The following is a 19,816-nucleotide window of genomic DNA, read 5'->3' as shown; positions in this document are numbered from 1 at the left end:
TCTAATATAACATTGTATTTTTCAATTCTGATAACCCCCGCTTTCCCCTATGGCTTTAGCACTGGTTGCTGGCCTTTCTACCCAAGTATTTTCTATTATCTTGGGTGATATCAGACCACAGTGATGGTCAGGCCAACTTCCTCAGCTCCAGTGTGGCCAGCCCCTTGGGGCCAGGTAGCCCACTGCCACATTCTGGACGTTATCATTCAGGGGACCCCACTTCTGAATCCTTAAAATATGCCCCATGATCACAAACTTCCTGTTCTCTCTCGGTCCTGTTACACCTGTTCACTGATCTCGAGAATGTTAGTTCCTGAACCACACTCCTTCCTTCCTCATTCTGAAAGACGCCTCTAGACTGGGCCTCCTTCTCCATCCAGCTCAACCTCCATGGCCCACTACCGGAAGGGCTCAGAACTCTATGACCAGACTGTCTTCTCAGTGCCCACAACCTGAGAAACCCCAAATTCTTGACCTACTCTCTACCTTATTTGGATCTTACCTGGGTCAGTGAATGTGACTGGAGAAAACCCAAAGGCTCTGTATATTCAAGATGTCATTATGAAGTCCAGGGTTTCCACCTCACCTCACCTCCTAGCTGCTTCCTGACCTAGTGCGCTCCTCCACTTCCCCAGCAGCTATTTCAGACCTTTCACATTTTCTTCACAGCACTTTTCACTACCAAAAATACTGAATTATTTACTTGCTTCTTACCTGTGTTCCCCCAGTGGAATTTCACCTTCATGAGAGCAGAGACCTTGTCTTGTTGACAGTTGTCTCCTCCATTCTAGAAAACACTCATCTTTGCAAAAGGAATGAATAAACTCTTCTGCTTCCTTCATGTAACTTTCCCTGCCAAGCATGGGTTAGGTGCCTGCCTTACAATCTTTCACAGCAGTACCTTGTACTTGCTCTGTCAGATAGTTATCACATTGTGTTTCAATCATCCTTCACTGATGTCCTCTAGAGGACAGTGACAAGACTTACTCAGCAATTGTATGCCTTGCATTTTGCTCAGTTCCTCGCACATAGTAGGTCACTATATTTGAGTAATGACATTTAAGCGCTTGTCTTTAGACTAGCATTTCACAGAACACTATTCCGAGGAATAATAGGGTATTCTGCGTGAAAAGTTCTATAACCAAATAATTTGGAAAAATGTTCTAACAGGTTTCTTCACTACAGGACATCTCAAAGCCTTTAACCATTTAATATGCACTGTGAATATCCAAGAATGAAATATAACCTGAAACTCATAGATAGGTGAAGGGAAGGAGGAAGGGAGGGAGGGAGGTTGATTGAGATTTTTTGGAGCCATTTCTTCAAAGAATAGAAAAAAATAATTTAGAAAAACAACTCTTTTCAAATTTAGTCCAAAAATTGTTTAAGCATTCTAAGCATCCTATTCATTAGAAAACAAATGAAATTGGGATTTTCTTCTAGTCAAGAGTATAACATAATCATCTGGTCTAGGCAAGAGTTAGTTAGAAAAATGTATTCATTTAAAGAGCAAAACAATACCAAAAGGGAAAGAGAGGCAGTTGCTAACCTAATCTCCTTAGTAAAATGGAAGGCTGCAAGAAGAAAAGAACGCATGATTTTAGGCAACTGCTGTGAAGAACAACTACAAACCAAAACTGTAGTCCTATAGCACACCAGGCTGCAGAAAACAGGATGGATTTTTAGAAGGCAGGAATGAAAAAAAAAACACCTTAAATATTTTAAAACCTTTGCAGCAACAAAGCAATTATAGATGCAACCTAGGCACTTAGGTACTGTGTCATCACTGTATAGAATTGTTTCAGAGGTGATAGGCCACTTAGTGAGACCCAAATGACAAAAAAACATTGACCTCAGAGCCCTCAGTACACACACTCACACAAATAGAAAATAAACTGCTTCTTATGAGTGACTGAAATTTTCTTCAAGCCATTTTCAGTTATCTTGTCAACAGAGCAAGCAGAGCCTTATCAAATTTGTGTATTTCACACCATAGTTCCTACCATGGGAACTTCTCAAAATATTTTGAACACAAAAGTGACATTCAGAAGAGAATACTTTCAAAATGTGTAATCTCATTTCCTAAATTTCAACATTGTATCACAAATACCCACTGAGTTCTGCTTTCTAAAGTTAATTCCTTTAATCATGAAATAATTACAGACTGGACAATGTTTCAAGCCATCTCAGTTTCTTTTAAAGTCAGGCAAAGCCCTTATGCTCTATTCCTATCTGAACTCTTTTCATCTCTCACTTTGTTACAACCCTTGTTTACACAAGATGACTCAAACTGAAACTAATGTAACCTATTATTAGTTGGACATTTTATTTTTAAACATTGTAATTAGCTGACACTTAATGACTGTTATTAGCACAGTTGGTTATCAAACCCACCATACCTTCTTCACACTTGCTTATCAGAGAGAAATAGATGCATTTCAGGTTTAATTTGGAAAGTCTGACACAGAATAAAATTTTCCATCCTCTGAATCAGTTCTCCCAAATTAAAAAAAAAAAAAAAGTCTTTGGTTTATCATGCACACGAATGTATCACATCCCACCGTATAATCCCTTTTAAAACAAACAGTAGACTCTTTTTGCCATGTTGATAGATGGTTTTGCATTACATACCTGCTCACAATGACATAATAGCTGATACTCAAAGTACGTTCCATCCTCATCTGCAGATTCTGTATTTGCAAATTTGCCAACTTGCTAAAATCTATTTTCAGACCCCAAATCAATACCCGTGGCCCTTTTGTGGTCATTTGCTGACATGTGCACAGTGGTGGAAACGTTGAGCTGCCCAATGAACACATTCCCAGCTCAGGTTAAGCAAAGTGATGCCCTGCTGTCTTGGCTTAGCTCTCACCCTCCTGCGGTGCATTTAGTGTCTCATTTTTTGCATTTTTGTGCTTTTTGCTGGTTCTCTGCTTTACATTGTCCCCAAGCATAGTGCTGAAGTGCTGTCCAGTGTTCCTAAGCTCAAGAAGGTTGAGAAAACACCTGTGTTAGGTACACGCCCTTCAGGCATGAATTCCAGTGCTGTTGGCTCTAAGTTCGATGTAAATGAATCAACACTATATATGAAGTAAGGTGTCTTTAAACAGAAACATATAGAAAACAAGAGTATATATGGACTGGCTGATGAAAGTGTGACCACACTTCAAAGGAAACTAGCCCTGTCTTTCCCCTAGGAGCAACAAATCAGTATTTGCTAATTCAGTGTTTGCGGCAACTAGACAGACCATAACTCCGATGAATAGTGAAAATCAACTGTACCATCGCTGGTAGTGAAAGCTCTCCCGTCTTTCAATTGTTCCTTAAAACAAACCCTCTACTCCCCTAAAACTGCTCTCCACACAAGGTTCAGTCCCTGTGAACCATGCTTTGATTCACAGCTCTCATTTCCCACTCAGTCTTGAATTTTCATCTTGATTTTGTAGCATAAGATCTAGCACTTGAATGTCAGAAGTCAAGCAATCCTCTAGGAACAATGATCCTATTAAAAGCAGCCTGAGGGCAGCGGGAATGGAGGGAGCGGCCGCTCCCATAATGCGGGATCCAGGGCAGGCTGTGTGAACAGAAGGTGGAAGCCGCAGCCAGTCCCACTGCCCTTTCTTCCACCTACATGGAAGGCAAGGCAGCCCATCCATGCTTCACGAGACTATGAGAGAGGTGAAGGACTCCGCAGCTTTTCCCACATACAGGGTGTGCGACCTGTGCAGCTGCACAGGGGTCCACGCTTGTTCTAATGTTCTGATGTTGCTGTCTTGACATTCTTAATAATTTTTGAATAAGGAGCTTGCATTTTCATTTTGCACTGGGCCCCACAAATTATGTAGCTGGTCCTGCCCACAGGACTCCTAAAACTGCTACTTGGTGGGTAGGGAAAGGAAGCTCATCTCAGCTCAGGTGGGTGGGGTAAGCACATGTCACCTAGAGAAGGAACAGAGGGGCCTGCCACGGTGCAGCAAGGGGGCTCCAGCATCTGGGAATGTCTTCCCAGACCTCCTACAGCAGTTCTACCTCTAATAAAAAAGGCTTCTCACAAGGAACAGGGACTCTGGGATCTAGTTAGCCCCTGTGGTCACCGAGAACGGGCATAGGTTCAGATGAAGGACCCAGGTAAACATCAAGAAGGGACCTCAGCTATTTTCTCACAGGACAGTCTCACAGGTTCTTATACATATCCTGCAAAAGTTGCTCCAGTCACAATGTGGATCTTTGTTATATTTTCTGGGGTCACATCAGCCTAATGGCAAAATAAGCGTATTTGGTACATACATTAGGTTTAAATTTTACTTAGGTAAAAACAATAGTTTTTCTTCATACAAAATCATCTTCCCCCACCACCCCGAAAAAAAAACACCCTCCAACACAAGCAATCAATTTGTGACATGTAAATCAACAAAATGTTATTTCTACCTCATTAGGACAACATTAAAGTGAAGTGGGTATTTTTAAAAACAAATTTATTCCTGGATGAAAATGGACTAGGCTTAGGCAAACATCATGACGAACGGCCACGCCACTTTCATATTAAGCGATCACTTTAGAGGCCACACTTTCACTCCTTGACGTTTCTGCTTGTTTAACGTTTAGTGGTTCCTTAGGAACTTGAGGGCCTTGAAGGCATGTCTGTGGTAGGATTTGTAGCCAGCTCTGTGGCTTGGTAATTGTATACAAGGCACAGGAGCAGCTCTTTTCAAATCCCGTGTTCCAAATCCCAAGGGTGCTCTTAGCACCCTCCAGTTTTCCCAGGGGTGCACGTGTGGATTCTCTGCTTCACATGCATTGCCTCTGTCCGGCTACTGCCATGCTCCTCGGGACCACACCTGGCCTGCTGAGAGGGCCTCCTGATTGGCTGTGTAGTCCTCCTCCTCCCATTTCAGCATCCGTCCAGTGACAGACTGACCCCAAAGCACAGTTGTGTTACATCCCCGCTTCACCCAAAGCTGACACTCCCTCTCCACAGCCCTCTGTTCGAACTTAAGTCTACTCCCCCTCCACATTTCTCCACTCATTTTTTCTACTAGGTCCTGATATCATTCTCATTTGCCGCCGTGGCCCTGCAATTCATTTTCATTCCTGCTTTCCCCCTGCTGCTGCCGCTCCTGCGTGTGGCATTGGGAGGGTGGAGGGGGGTGGGTCGTGGTGGGCGGAACGGTCTCTCTAACGCAGTCTCCCCAGCCGTAGCCCAGCTTGCATTCTGTTTCTTATTCCTTCATGAACTCTTCCCAACTCCACTGGCTCACACTTCTGTCCTTTAGCTGAACAGCAATATGCATTAGTCCTTTGTCATTGTCTCACTAAGTCATGTGTTTTAGATTTCCTTGCCAAATAGAGTATAAGCGCCCCAAGAGCAGGGACCTCACCTCGGCATTCTGAATGAGCCGGCAGGCAGAGACTCTCAGAGAAAGCATGCTAAGTACTTCTGAGCCCTCCTGCTTTGCTTTAGATTCTACATTCATCAAGTACACTGGTGGCTGGATGTGTGCCTGACAAAGAAATTTTATACGTATACATATATGTGTGTAATTTACATATATATCGATACGTCTATATCCATATATCTATAAAAAAACTTCTAGGCAAAAAAAATCCGTGGACTTAATCCTGCTCTCTCATTTCCCTATAGGAATGCCTAAGTTCTTCAAAGCACAGTTTGAGGAAGCCATGGGCCAGGAACTATTATACAATATAAACAATACAATATTGTACAGGCCACCAAATTAGCCAAACTACATCAGCATGAAAACTGCAAATACAGCTGCATCCAAAGCCAAATCATTATTGATTTTTAAAATAAAGCAGGGACAGATCTTCCATACATTACTTTGAATATGCTTCTGATAACACATCTTATTAGCCAAAGCGTAAGAGCATTTACATTTTTAAAGCTACCAACATTTTTAAAGTATTCCAATAGATTGTATCATGACTGATGCATGAAGACTGGCCCATTTATTTCTATGCCACTCTAATAATTTTAAGGAAAAGTTATTTTCTTTTGATACCAAGAAGCACCTTTGTATTCAAGTGCCTTCGTTATCAGGTAGGTGCAGTGAAAGGAGGGGGGGAAGGCACTCACAACTCCAGGAGCACATCAGAAAAGGCAGTGTTTGCCTACACCCCATTCAGCATTATTTCTGAGGAACACTCCTGCTATCCATCCTGCCACAATCATCTCCAATCGCAATGTAAAAAATACAGAGAAAATTAACTTTTTTAACATTAAAATTGAAAATAAAATACCAATTCTTTCCAGTCACTATGAAGCTTTGGTATAGTCTCCAACAAAATAATACTTTCTGTCTATAAACTTAGACTCCACCACCCTGATCCATTCTAGCTTTCTCATTTCCTGCTAAAACCAAATCTTTACCCTCTGAAACTGCTTAAATTTCTCTAGGAATGTGTGTTTCCTATCTGGAATAGACTTTAGGAACCTCCTCCCATAAGCACTGAGGAAACTGTAAAATGTATTATTACTCTGAAATAATATTATCTGAAACAGCTTCCCACATTCGGGGATATTCAATCCTTTAGGACTGAGTATCTTTGTGAACTCATTTCACACCCTCCAGGGTAAATTTCCTAAAATGCAAATCTGATCCTCTCACAATTTTTCAGTGGCAACCTAAAGCCTGATGGATGAGGTTTCTATCCCTTGAAAACGCAATGTATGCTGTGCATAATCTTGCCCTTGCCTATCTTTTTAATTTTAAAAGTCTACACTCAACCCTATATACATACCGACATCCTTCATGCTGGTCATTCCAAAACCACTGTCATGTCCTTCAATACCTCCATATTGTTCCTCTTTATATCCATTAAACCAGCCCATGATGCCTCAATGTCAGCACCAGTGATGTTTAGGACCAGGAAATTCTCTTGTACAGGGCTATCTTGGCACTGTAAAGACACTTTAGTAGCAGCCCTAGCCTCTACCCATTACGTGCCAGTAGCATACTCTACCCCACAGGCAAATGTCCCCATAGGGGCAAAATTACTTCCAATCAAGAACCCCTGAATCAGACAGTCACTGAATCCCTAGACGCTCTCAAGACTCAAAGCCCCTTATTAGCCAAGTTCATTGCACATAGGTTACAAGGTCATATGCCTCAAACCACAGTAACTCCTCAATACAAATCATGAATGTTTCCCTAAAAGCAGCCATTATAGGTCAAGAATAGGGAGGCTAATGGCTTAGGATGTTGCCCTTACATTGAACAATAATGCAACAACTCAATCAGAAATACCCTAGGCACTAGTTTCTAGGCGTTTAATGACAAACATGCTAAGATAGACAAAGAGCCGCGCACAGAAACCAGGAGTCATGTGCAGTGAGTAAAAATCACATGTCTGTAGACACACAGAGACAGAATGTGCAACTTTAGAAGACACCTGAGCCCAGTGTGTCTAGAGCAGTTGGGGTACAGAACCGCTGCTGTATTTTTGTTTGCCACAAGGTCTAATTATGAACCTGACATGGTTCCCTACTATCCTTATGCCCCTAGGTATCCTTAAATATGTCAAAAGACACAGGAGCCAACTTAAAATAGACTCTACTGACCAAATCTAGACATGTTGAACCACAACATAAATGATGGTAAGGAATTATAACCCACGGAATAAAATAAACTCTTCATCATTTGAGGGTGGATGTGAGTTTTGGGAACAGGAAAGAAAGCTATCCAGAGCCAAGCCCAAAGACTAAAGTAAATAATCATGCTATATAATAGGTTCTGGAAAACAATTATGAGTAATTATAAAGCAGTGAAATTGATTTTCCTTTGAATCTTGAAAACTAGCTCTGAGACAACTTTAAAATGAGGCAAAGGCAGCCTGTGGGATCCCAGTGCACAGGCATATCCAGGGCATCTAACTGAACTCCAAGGACCAACGTTCTTCTGTGTGCTCTGGAACCGTCCGTGTATAAAGAAACTGCCACATACCTAGCTTAGAGTGATCATGAGAACAAATGACAATATGTGTCAACAGTCTGCCACAAGAGCGAGCACGAACGATGCACTCTCCCATCATTAAAAGTTTTTAATGACAATTCCTCGTGGCATAAGCATGAACCTTGCCTCATTCAACATTAAAATGCTATTGTGTGTCATAAGAAACGAATATATTGAAATCGAACTTCAAGTGGTATTTTCTGATTCCAGTATAATCAGTTCCTTAGGGCACAAATCACACTGACCACAACCCTTTTAACTCCTAAAAGTTCAAGAACTGATTAAGACACTGACTGCTGCTGCCTGGGGCAGGAATGCCCTGCAAGTGAAAATCACTTTTAAAACGTCTAAAAAAGTTCGAAACTTTTATCTTTTATCTACATGTAAAAATCTGGACTACTAGATTAAATGAAAAGACAGGTAAAATGTTAAAATTTGGATTCAATTACCTAACTGGGCTTTCACAAGTTTCCATTTACACAATGCCTTTATAAAACGAAAAACTGTCTTTTTAATTTGCATGTTTGCAATGGCATGTGTCAGCCATAATATTTTACCACTAAAAATGTATAACCTAAGTGATACTAAAGACTAGGTATTTAATAAACTTAATCCTTCAGAAACATAACCATGTAACTAATGTCAGTTTTAATAAATACCAATGCACAAGTATTTAAATATCTTCCACAAATCATACTTAAAATGGCATTTTAATGACTTAGCATGTGGGCAAAGAACAGTATTTTCAAATATAATCAAATGTCTTTATGCTCAAATTTAGAGAAGCTTGCCACAAACCATTACCTACCCCCTCCCAAAAAAGAAAGAAAGAAAGAAAGAAAGAAAGAAAGAAAGAAAGAAAGAAAGAAAGAAAGAAAGAAAGAAAGAAAAAAAAATTTAAATAAAACTTTTACTATTTCAAGTCTTAGGAAGAGCCTGAAATACATAAGGAAAAACAGAACGCTCCTTTTGGGTAAGTGGTGCTTCATTTCTAACGGTCTCTAGGCTCAGAGAATTAAACTTCTGTGCAAGCAAACCTCTAATGACCACGGAGCTTCCCAACACTTCATGCTGGGAGTTCAACAGCTGCATCCCACTACAATTAAAATGTTCTCAAAATATACCGAAAGAATATTCATGAAAGCTTGTCTCACTTTTTGAAGCGTGGTCATTTTCCTTAAAGAACAAAACAAACAAAAAAAAAACCTGAAAGAGATTAATTTTTAAATCTGGAAAATTGCACAGGCTTACTGAAAAAGCAAATACAGACTAAGCACTATTTTTCTCCACAAAGTAATTTTTGGTTTAGATTCAGTTAATTCTTTTCTATGGGCATCACCCTAAGAATGACAATGACCATGGTTAAGCTTAACTTTTGCTCTCTAGAAAATCAATGACTGTAAGGCTGAAAAAAATGCTTCCCGCCAACTAAAGGGAACAGAGTAACGTGCCAAAGCACAGTTTTGTAAATTTACACTATCACCTGCAAACAAGCCGATCATACACAAAATTTTGAGTCAAGCTTTACCCTTTCCTCGGAAGAGAAGAAGCAGTGCAGATTTCAACAGGTTCTCAAAAGCTTTTATAAATTCCCAAAGATTTTTCACCTATAAAATTAGCAAGCTGGACTAAATCATGTCCTGTATCAGTTATACATTCCAAAATACTATACTATACTGACTTTGCACCAATCCTTGTTTTTACCATAAGTCATAATGAATAAATGACCCTTTCATGCAACCCAATAAAAATTGTAAAGTAATACTATTACAAATATTGGTAGAAATTGTGATTAGCAGACATCTGTAATATTTTATAAAAACAATAAAACAAATTCAGGAATTAGCTATGACGCACCAAAACCCACCAATTAGCTTTACAAAGCATCTCATACAAGATTTCAAGTAATCTTGACTCAATTCTGAGTCAAAATATCACAAAGCAAAAGTTATTTTAATTCCAGAAATATACTCGTGGGATTTGGGGCATCTACAAAGGTTACAAAACAAACATTACGTAAAACGATAGGTTTTTTTAGTTCAAGATTAAGGCCACATAGTTTCATAATGTAGGCAATTTGCTAAAAAAAAAAAAAGAAAAGTTTTCTTTTTGTTCTCCCTACTAAGCTTAACATTTTCAAGACTACTCAGTCAGCACTACACAGGTCAACTGGCTTTTCTCATTAAGCTCTTTCCTAGAACAGAAAGTAGCAAAGGTAGACTTGGTAAGAGGAACGCAGGTGGGCTTCGGTTTCACAGAACGTGCATTTTTCCACGCAACAAATTAACTATGTACCTTGTGCCTGGCTGTCACATCTAATCCTTGCCTGAGTCTCTCCCAGCTACAGACATGTGGGGCTCATGCCATTGGTGGTGCCAGCTAGGGTAACCTTTTGTCTACAGTTTTTATAAGTATTTTGGGGCTTGAGAGATATAGTAAGTCTCTGCTAATATTCAACCGCTAGGAATCCATCCCAAAGAAAGGAAATGATTCAAAGTATGTTAAAATCTATAGGCAATATGACTAGAGAATAAAAGAATGGAAAACTGGAAACAACCCAAACGTCCAGCAATCGGTTAAATAAATCACGATCTATCTAGCTAATGGAATATTATTCAGTCACTTAAGTATGAAATATAAAGATTACGCAACTTGAAAGAATACAACTAATAAGTAAAAAAAAAAAAGCTACAGAATTATACATTTAAACCACATTATATAAGAACTATATGTATATATGTATTTAAATTGCATTAACAAAACTGTTATTAGTGCTTCCCCTTAAGAAGTAGAATGAGGTTAGAAAAGAAGGGCAGATGTGAAAACAAAAACTTTCACTCTTTGTATTTCTCTGAAATGTTTTAATTTTTCCAGTAGAAATGTACTGATTTTACTAGGGTAGTTTTCTCTAAAAAAAAAAAAAAAACTAAATAATCAAAAACATGTGCCTATGAAAATATGGATGGAATACTCAATTATAAAAACAGTGTGAAAATAGAATTGTGCATTTTTTCCCTGTATTTTCTAAACTTTCTGTAATGTCATATTCTTTCATTTTAAAAAATTAAATCTATAAAAAATAATTCTAAGAGTCATCTTTCTGTCAAGCATATAATCACTCCTTAACCTATGTTTTCATTTTTCAGATCGTAAAGCACAGTTTGACCATACAACCTATTAAACAGATTTAGATCAACCCCAGGTAAAACTGCATCACTCTAAAACCTTACAGATTTGTTTTGAAATAATCCGATTAGTTTATTAGTCCTATTTCCTGTCCCTCATCATTGTTACTGATAACCTTTATTGAGCCTGTCCACAGAGGGCTCCCAGCACAGCTGTGAAAAGGGCAAGTTGAGAATCGCATGTCCTGGGTGTGGGATCCAGGTCCATCTCCAGCTGTAGGATTTTTAATAGGTTACTTGATTTATCTTTGTTTTAATTTCCCCGATGTAAAATAGGAATTATAATATCTTAAGTTGTTGTGAATATTCACGGAGAAGACTAACAGAAAGCACTCTCACCATGCCAGACATAGTAGGCTATTAGCTTTTATCTGTTAGCTAATTAAGCTATTAGCTGTTATCCTAAGCATTGTAAAATACAAATGTGACAAAATATATATTTAATAATTATTATACCTACTGAAAAATACATTTGTAACAAAAATGAAATTAATTAACACAATTGTTATGCTCCATGCATTACGCCAGCTTAGATATCAAAAGAATAAATAAGGAAAGAAAAGAGTTTGCAGTGATGTCATTTTTAGCTCACCTACACTTTACATTGAATAATTGTTTGCAAGCTAAAATTGTTTTTCTTAAACATCTCCTTTCTTAATTTGCAACTGCAGTAAGCACTAACAGGATTTTAGTGTTTTTCCTCCAGTTTCCCACTAAAAGGGAGAAAATATTATTTAGGGTCAGGGGAAATTGCCTATACAATGGATACCAGAATGGCAAAACACAAACTTCAACAAAGTGCTTCCTTCTTTCTTCCCATGTTTTAGATCACTCTGAAAAGAGGGGTGCATTAAATCAAAAACAAAGATCAACCCTCCCTACCTTCCAGCTTTTTAAAAAAATCTGCTTAGATTAGGGATCAAAGAACAAATGAACATTTTTTCCCTTTCTATATACCTGGACTTCCTGCTGTACTGAAAAATCCCACTACTCTTCAGTCTGTTGATTCCTGATCGGGATAATTTTCCATTATTTGAGACAGATCAGGGCTACCCACACTTCAGAGGTATGAATGTATCTGGTAAGATAAAACACAACTGTCTGGATTTCTATTACCTACAAAAGAAAATGCATGTATTGGGAGCAATGTGAGAATTAAAACCAAACTCTGTCCTCATCTACTTGAAGGAAAACTTACATCAGGATTAAATGAATTGTAGAAAAAATTTATGAACAGATATCAACCATCTGACTTCTACACAGCAATTTTTGAGAAAGATTACTTTAAATAAGAACGGCTAGGTCATAACAAAGAAATGAAACTTCACTAGGAACTGTGATGCCAGAAAAGTTAAAGGTGTAAAATAAACATTTCTATTATGCTACCCATGAAATAAACTATTTTAAAAGTGAGCATGGAAACCTTCATAAATCCTAAGATGACTGATAAGATGGAGGCACTCCTTGATTCCCAAGGAGAACCCACTACACGTGGGCATCCTAAGGTTGGCAGTGGTCCCAAAGTCTGGAAGTATTTTATCCCCAAAGCATCAACTGCTAGCAATTTCTGAGTCTGTTTTGCCTCTGCCCATGACAAGAATCAACTTGTTCCAAAATTCCGCTAAGTATGTTTCTTTTATGTTAAAACTCTGCTGTTTCTGGGAAAGCTAAAAGTTAGAATTTTTTACACATGTGGACAAAAGCTATATTTGGACCTTTCAGTCCCTTAACAGAATAAAGACATTTTTAAAGAACTCTCCTGCTGCAGTTTATTACAAGACAGTCAGTCTGACTTTTGATAATTTTAAAAAGTAAACCTTGTTGTCCTATAGAATTCCTTTAACTTAAAAGTTCAAGGTTTGATTTGTAAAAGAAAGACAAAAATAAAAGAATTAAATGAAATTAACTGCAGATATAAAAGTTATTTAAGATAATAGTCATGACTTCTACTTACAGGTGACTTTTTTTTAGTCATCCCATCTATAAATACAAAGGTTGCGTATTTTTTAAAGTTGATAATCACGACATCACTTATAAGTATTAAATACTTAAAACCCCACAACATTAAATCATGATTTCCTAGACTTCTCTTTGCATTCTAACACGCCTGCCTCAATTAGATAAAAAGTGGACAGACTGGCTATGAGAAAATAGATAAAAGTTTAGCATGTGGCCTATTTGATAAAGTTAATATTCAAACAAGTATCATTTCCTTTTGAATCATGTCAATTACTTTATACTAGGATTGCTGAATCTCAGCCCTACTGACATTTCGGACCCCAAAGAATTATGTTGTGTCTGCCGTGTGCGTTTATTGTAGGATAGTAGTACCTCTGGCCTCTACCTACTACATGTCAGTAGAATCTCGGTCCCCAGTCGTGACATCCAAAAAACGGCTGCAGACACTGCCACGTGTTCTCTAGGGGCAAAAATTTACACTAAAGAAAATCCAAGAGTTAACATGGACAAAACCCAAAAGTTTGATTTTATTTGAAGTGATTTTACAAAGAGACATAAAATGCACCCATTAATTGTATTAAGCAAGTCAGACCTTGTAAACGGAGTCAATACGACTAGGACGATGTGATCATCCATTTTGACAGAAGAGAGGATTCAAGGGGCATTGGTTTAACAACATAAATGCTACTGGCACATGCCACACCGTTTCCTCTTCAATCAGGAGAGTGTTTAAGCCCATAAAAGATAACCAGGGCCCTTTAAAACTCCAACATAACTGTCAGGATGAACTCAGGGACTGTTCATGATGAACTGCCTATAAATTATTTAATCTCTATCATTGTGTCGAAGATCAGATTAATTTAAGATGAAAACAACAAATCTGAGGAGGAAATAATCATGAAAGAATATCAAAGTTAAGGCAGACAGGCTAAAATTTTATGTACGAATTACTCATTTACAGATCTTAGTTCCTTTCTTAGTCCTTCCTCTTTACCTAAGCAAAAGCATCTTTTTCTTGAGAATTATCAGAGAGCAGATAGTTCTACATACCCATTAAAAAAAATCAATTTAGAAAATAAAATTGAACTGAACACTGCCCATTTAAAGGTTTGCATTAATCTTAAGCATAAGGCAAATTTTTTTATGCTACTTCAAAGCAAGATTTAATGTTCCCTTTATATTTATAACATATATTAACCAAAAAACAGACTCGAAATTTTAAATAGCAAGTCCACCTATATAGTACAGATGTTGAATTGGCACCAAGAAACCTATAGCTTGCTCGCTTTGGCAGCACATATACTAAAATTGGAATGATACAGAGAAGATTAGCATCGTCCCTATGCAAGGATGGCACGCAAATTCATGAAGTGTTCCATATTTTTGAGACATTTTTCTAAAAAGGACATACAGATGGCAAACAGACATATGAAGAAATGCTCAACCTCACTAACCATCAGAGAAATGCAAATAAAAAGCACAATGAGATACCACCTCACCCTAGTCAAAATGGCTATCATCAATAAATCAACAAACAAGTGCTGGCAAGGATGTGGAGAAAAGGGAACGCTTGTGCACTGTTGGTAGGATTGCAGATTGATGCAGCCACTACGGAAAACAATATGGAGGTACCTCAAAAATCTGAAAATGGAACTACCTTATGACCCAGCAATTCCACTCCTAGGTATCTATCCGGAGAAATCCAAAACTCTAATTCAAAAAACTTTATGCATCCCTATGTTTATTGCAGCACTATTCACAATAGCTAAGACATGGAAACAACCGAAATGCCCATTGGTAGATGACTGGATTAAGAAACTGTGGTACATTTATACAATGGAGTATTTCGCAGCCATAAAGAAGAATGAAATCTTACCATTTGCAACAATATGGATGGACCTAGAGAACATTATGTTAAGTGAAATAAGTCAGACAGAGAAAGACAAATATGATCTCACTTATATGTGGAATCCAAAGAAAAGAATAAATGAATGAATGAATCAGAAAGAGTCTCAGAGACATAGAGGAAAAACTGAGGGTTGCTAGATGGGAGGAGGGGTGGGGATAAGGGGGAAGGTGAGGGGATTAGAAAGCACAATCGGTAACAAGATTGCTATGGGGATACGAAACTCAATTTGGGGAATGTAATCAATAATGTTGTAAAGACTTTATAGAGTATCCGATGGACACTTGTCCCATTGGGGAGACCACCTCAGGGATGATGTAGATGCCTGATCACTGCACTGTACACCTGAAGCTGAAGCTGAACAATAATGAATGTCAACTGCAAGTATATATATATATATATATATATATATATATATATATATATATATATATAGTCACAAGAAGTGGAGTACAGCATTAGGAATAGAGACAGTGGAAATGCAATGGCTGTATGCGATGTCAGAGGGGTAGTAGATGGGGTTATCACTGTGTGAGGGATATAAATGATAAATGTTTAACTATTACATTGTTCTGTACACCTGAAACTAAAAAAAAAAAAAAAAAAAAGAAAGAAAAAGAAAACTATGGCTTTCAAGGTTATCTGGCACTCTGAAAATACAATATCAAAAATAAAATTTGTGTCTATCAAAAATAAAATCTTTAATATTTCCAAAGAAATATTTTATTTCAAAGTTTAAAAATATCTTTTTTGCACATGGGAAATAATGTTTAAGTTCTAGAAGTCCTAAACAGTGACAAAAGTGATACTTGTAACATTTCATAGCCACATGCCAAAATTTCAAGATTTAACTCATAATGTTTTAATTTCTCCAGTCTTATTGAAGTCAGTCTTCGTTCTCCTTCTCAGTGCTTGAGTTTCTGTTTCTAAACAGATATGAGGAAGAAGTAGTAAAAATCAGAACAGCAAATACTGGATTTCTGATGAGCACCATAATTGTGTTTCCTTTTGAATTCGTTTTTTAAAAAATTCTGCCTCTACTTTTCTTTCTTAACACAAAATTGAAACCAGACTACAGAGTTTTTTTCTTGCTTTTTTCATTTAACATTTTCCCATGTCTCTAAATAGTTCTCCAAACATAATTTTCAATGGCCACTACTATGAATTCTATGGTGATATCATTGGACTGTTTTCTACTTTAGGGATTTTAAATTGTTTCCAATCTTTTGCTCTTACTGCTGGGATGGAAATTTGTATGCATGATCATGTTTGCAGCTCAGGTTATTTAGGATAAATCCCTATATGCTAATTTACTAGTTCAAATAGTAAGAACATTTGTATAGTTGTACAAAACAAATTGTTTTCCTTAAAGATGCAATTTACCCTTCCATCATTCTTTGAGAATGCCAATTCACTGCATATTAAAAAATAATGGACATTTTATTCTCCAAAAACATGTCAATTTTAAATATGAAAAATATTTCATTGCTTTAACTCACATTTAGTGAGATTGAACATTTTTAATGCTTTGTATTTATAATTTTACCTTTTCAAATTGTCTGTTTGGTCTTTTATGCATCTTGACATTACAGTGGTTTTTTTTCCAATTAAACAATTATAACTCAATATAAAAGCATATAACCCTTACTCATGACATCTAGAAAGTTTTCATTTTTCTGCCCAACCAACCTTTCCCTCTGTGATCTTCCCACTACTTTTATGCTTAGAGAATCCTTTCCCATTTCAACGTAACTATTGACATCTTTTAGTTCTTTAGTTTCATTTTGACATCTATATTTTAAAGACACCTGGAATTTATTTTTGGTATGGTATGAAGACGGTGATTTAATATCTGGTAGCATGAGAGCCCATTAATCATTATTTCCAAAATCTTCCTCTTTTTCCATATTAACTTTCAAAACCACTTTGTCGAGTATCACTCTCCCCTTCCCCCAAAAAAACTTCTATTTAGACCTATTGAAATTGCGATTAAACTATTGAAATTGCAATTAAACTACAAATAAAAATCAGGAAGAATGTATAGAAGACTATTGAATCCTGAGGCTGTCAGCCATCACCATCTTGGACCTGATTGTTATAGAAATACTTCCAGTATCTCATTTACCAATACCTAGACTTTTTGTTTCTAATAGGGTTTTCTTCAAGTCTCTTAGAGAATTCACCTTCTATTTTTATTACTAAATCTCTAACTGAATATAGGTTTTGTATTTTGTCAAAATGCCTTTTTAACATCTTTTTGGGATTACATGTGCTATGAGGCTTTATCTTCTAGATCCCGGGTATTAATGGGTTTCTTAATAGTGTGCCGTCCTTTAATTTCTGTCATAAATCTTACGCATAACAGTGTATTCTTCTTTACAATGTTGATGATTTGGGGTTGCTTGTGCTTTAGTTAACATTTTTACATATAAATATTTCTCATCTGGAAACTTTTTAAAGATAATTTTTTGGTTAACTACTAAAATGTCAATGATTACTATTTCAATTTGATGTTCTTTATTTTACTTAAATTTTCCCCAAGGAACATTCGTTTGGAAATTTTTAAAGTCTCATTGCATTTACTGTTTATATGTCATTTAAGTTTTCTAATTTGGCATACTTATGAGTTTCATTTTTCTTTTTGTGAGGTATCTTAAATATTTGTCTCTACGTTTCCTGTCTTCTCTGCGTCCACCAAGAATTAGTTATGTGACTTATCTAATCTCCTTTCTGTCTTGTGGTTTGATTATTTTTATACTTGTAGAATAAATCTTAAGGTGTTCCATATTGTGCTGTGCCATTAACTCAATTTGTAAGGTGTCTATTTCCAGTCATACTGTGAACCTGTCTTGGGGCAGGCTGCTATGAAGTGTTGTATCTTCTAATCACAAATTTCATCAATTAGAAAAGTCATTATAACCTCCGTATAAGCTACTGACATTTTTATAACCTACTTTTAAAATTTTGTTTATGTTTCAGAAAACAACCTACTAACTAGATCTGGTCTCAGAAAGTTAGAAAACTTTTTTTTTTCCAAAAGACATTCACTGCCCTAGTGTTTCAGACTAATTCTCAGCATTGTATTAGCCATACACTTCAAAATAAATGATTTTTGAGGGAAGAAACAAAATGGAATGAAGAAAAAAATTAAATGCTGGGAACTATAATGTTTATATAATGTAAATATAAACGAGTTAACCTTATTGAAATTAGGAAAAAATACAGTTCAGAAGCCACGTTCTTTTTCTAGGAATGATAATCTGATTGTGGCAAAACTCAATATTTGTGTAACTGTTATTCATGCATTTTAGCAATTTGCCCCATTTTTTTTTTTAGCCCATTAAACTTCCTGGTATATTGTTACCACAATTTGGCTGCATTTTCCCGTATAATTTGTTTATACTTTTCAGAAATGCTAATTACCTCCATTCTTCCCTATGAAATTCATATGGACATTCCTAAGAAAGTACTTTCTTTTAAATGCATTTTCCATTTCCCATACTATACCTAAGTGGGGAGGAAAGACTTTTCTAAAAATGTTATCTTTAATTTTGACTCTTGTGATTTTCCCAAACCCATAATGACTTTACTAGTCAACAGGTGCCCTTAACCTTCAATAGACAACATCCCACTTAATATAAGAAGCTTCTTCAACTTACACTTTTCCTTCAGAAGTTTACATTTCCCTCCCAGTGGCCACAGAAGTATAGACAGACAGATTTCTCTACATACACTTTTGAGATATTTGGGTAAAGAGAAAGGTAATCCCCTTACATTTTCATGATAAAGGCTTAATACACACACATACACATCTCAAGCAGAACTAGTAAAATAACATCTACCAGACTACAAAATTCATATTATCAAACATGTAACCGCTATGGTACAAGTAGAATTTAAAAATAAGATGGAGAGCTAGGGGCTCAAAACATCTTACCTGCTTGCCATCCAGTGTACAGAGCCTCTTGACCACTCCTGAGTCGAGTTTAATGGCTTCGGTGATATCTGTTAAGACTTGTTCGAAGGAATGAGCAGTCTTCTTATTTAGAAGGATCCGCACGGCTTTTCTAGGCTTCACTCCACTTCGAATCACAGTCACTAATTTGGGTTTGATGAAATCTTTACTCTCCTTTACTTCACTTTTCACTGAGGGAGCAGCCAAGGCTCGGGCGGTCCCACCCTTGATGTTCACAGACCAGTTCGGATTAATATTTTTGGTGTAATCAACTTTACGGAATGGTTCGTTTGATGCACACACGTAACTCTCACCTAAAAAGCAAAAATCATTTTTATTAGCATGACTACTCCGACCAAAGAAGTACAAGTGCTGGAGACCCACTAAGTGGACTCCTAAACTTAACAGGTTCGCTGAAAGGGGATTCACATCCTTTTCCTTTGGCATCCTCCCTTTGTTTTTAATAGCATCTAGATCGGTTTTGAGAGAATAACATGCATTATAGAGTAAAAAGCACTGGACAAAGAAACAAGAGAGATCTGTATTTTATTTTATCAAATGTATCATTCTGGATAATTCTTCCATACTTTGGTTCTCAATATCATTTTCTGTGAAGTGAACTTGCTGAACCAGATGAATTCTAAAGTACTTCCTAGTTCCAAAAGTCTATTAACTAATTTATTTTTTTAAACTTCATCTGGTGGAAATAATTATATCACAGAATAATATTCATATAAAAAACTATTTTTCTCCTTTTTCCAATTATAGATTTCAGTCCTAATCAAAGAATGATCACTACATCTTCACACAGCTGACTAAATTATATTCAGTTATAGGATCA

At 36.9% G+C, this 19,816-nt stretch overlaps 1 protein-coding gene and 1 non-coding gene across 8 annotated transcripts in view; one reads left to right on the top strand and one right to left on the bottom strand.

Annotated features, from left to right (window-relative positions):
- DCLK2 (doublecortin like kinase 2) overlaps positions 1–19,816 on the bottom strand; it is a 141,423-nt gene that overhangs the window by 101,735 nt on the left and 19,872 nt on the right. For all 7 annotated transcript variants that reach the window (XM_033134089.1, XM_033134091.1, XM_033134093.1 and 4 more), the window contains exon 2: positions 18,958–19,289. In XM_033134089.1, coding sequence (XP_032989980.1) covers positions 18,958–19,289 — 332 coding nt within the window. The remainder of the gene's footprint in view (positions 1–18,957; positions 19,290–19,816) is intronic.
- LOC117038593 (U6 spliceosomal RNA) lies at positions 14,393–14,499 on the top strand. Its single transcript, XR_004425686.1, has one exon. It is a non-coding gene; the product is annotated as a U6 spliceosomal RNA (small nuclear RNA).

This window comes from Rhinolophus ferrumequinum, chromosome 18 (genome assembly GCF_004115265.2).
Source record: "Rhinolophus ferrumequinum isolate MPI-CBG mRhiFer1 chromosome 18, mRhiFer1_v1.p, whole genome shotgun sequence".
NCBI classification, from domain to species: domain Eukaryota; kingdom Metazoa; phylum Chordata; class Mammalia; order Chiroptera; family Rhinolophidae; genus Rhinolophus; species Rhinolophus ferrumequinum.
The sequence above is the reverse complement of the archived record's forward strand: the minus strand, read 5'-3'. Positions and strand labels throughout refer to the sequence as shown.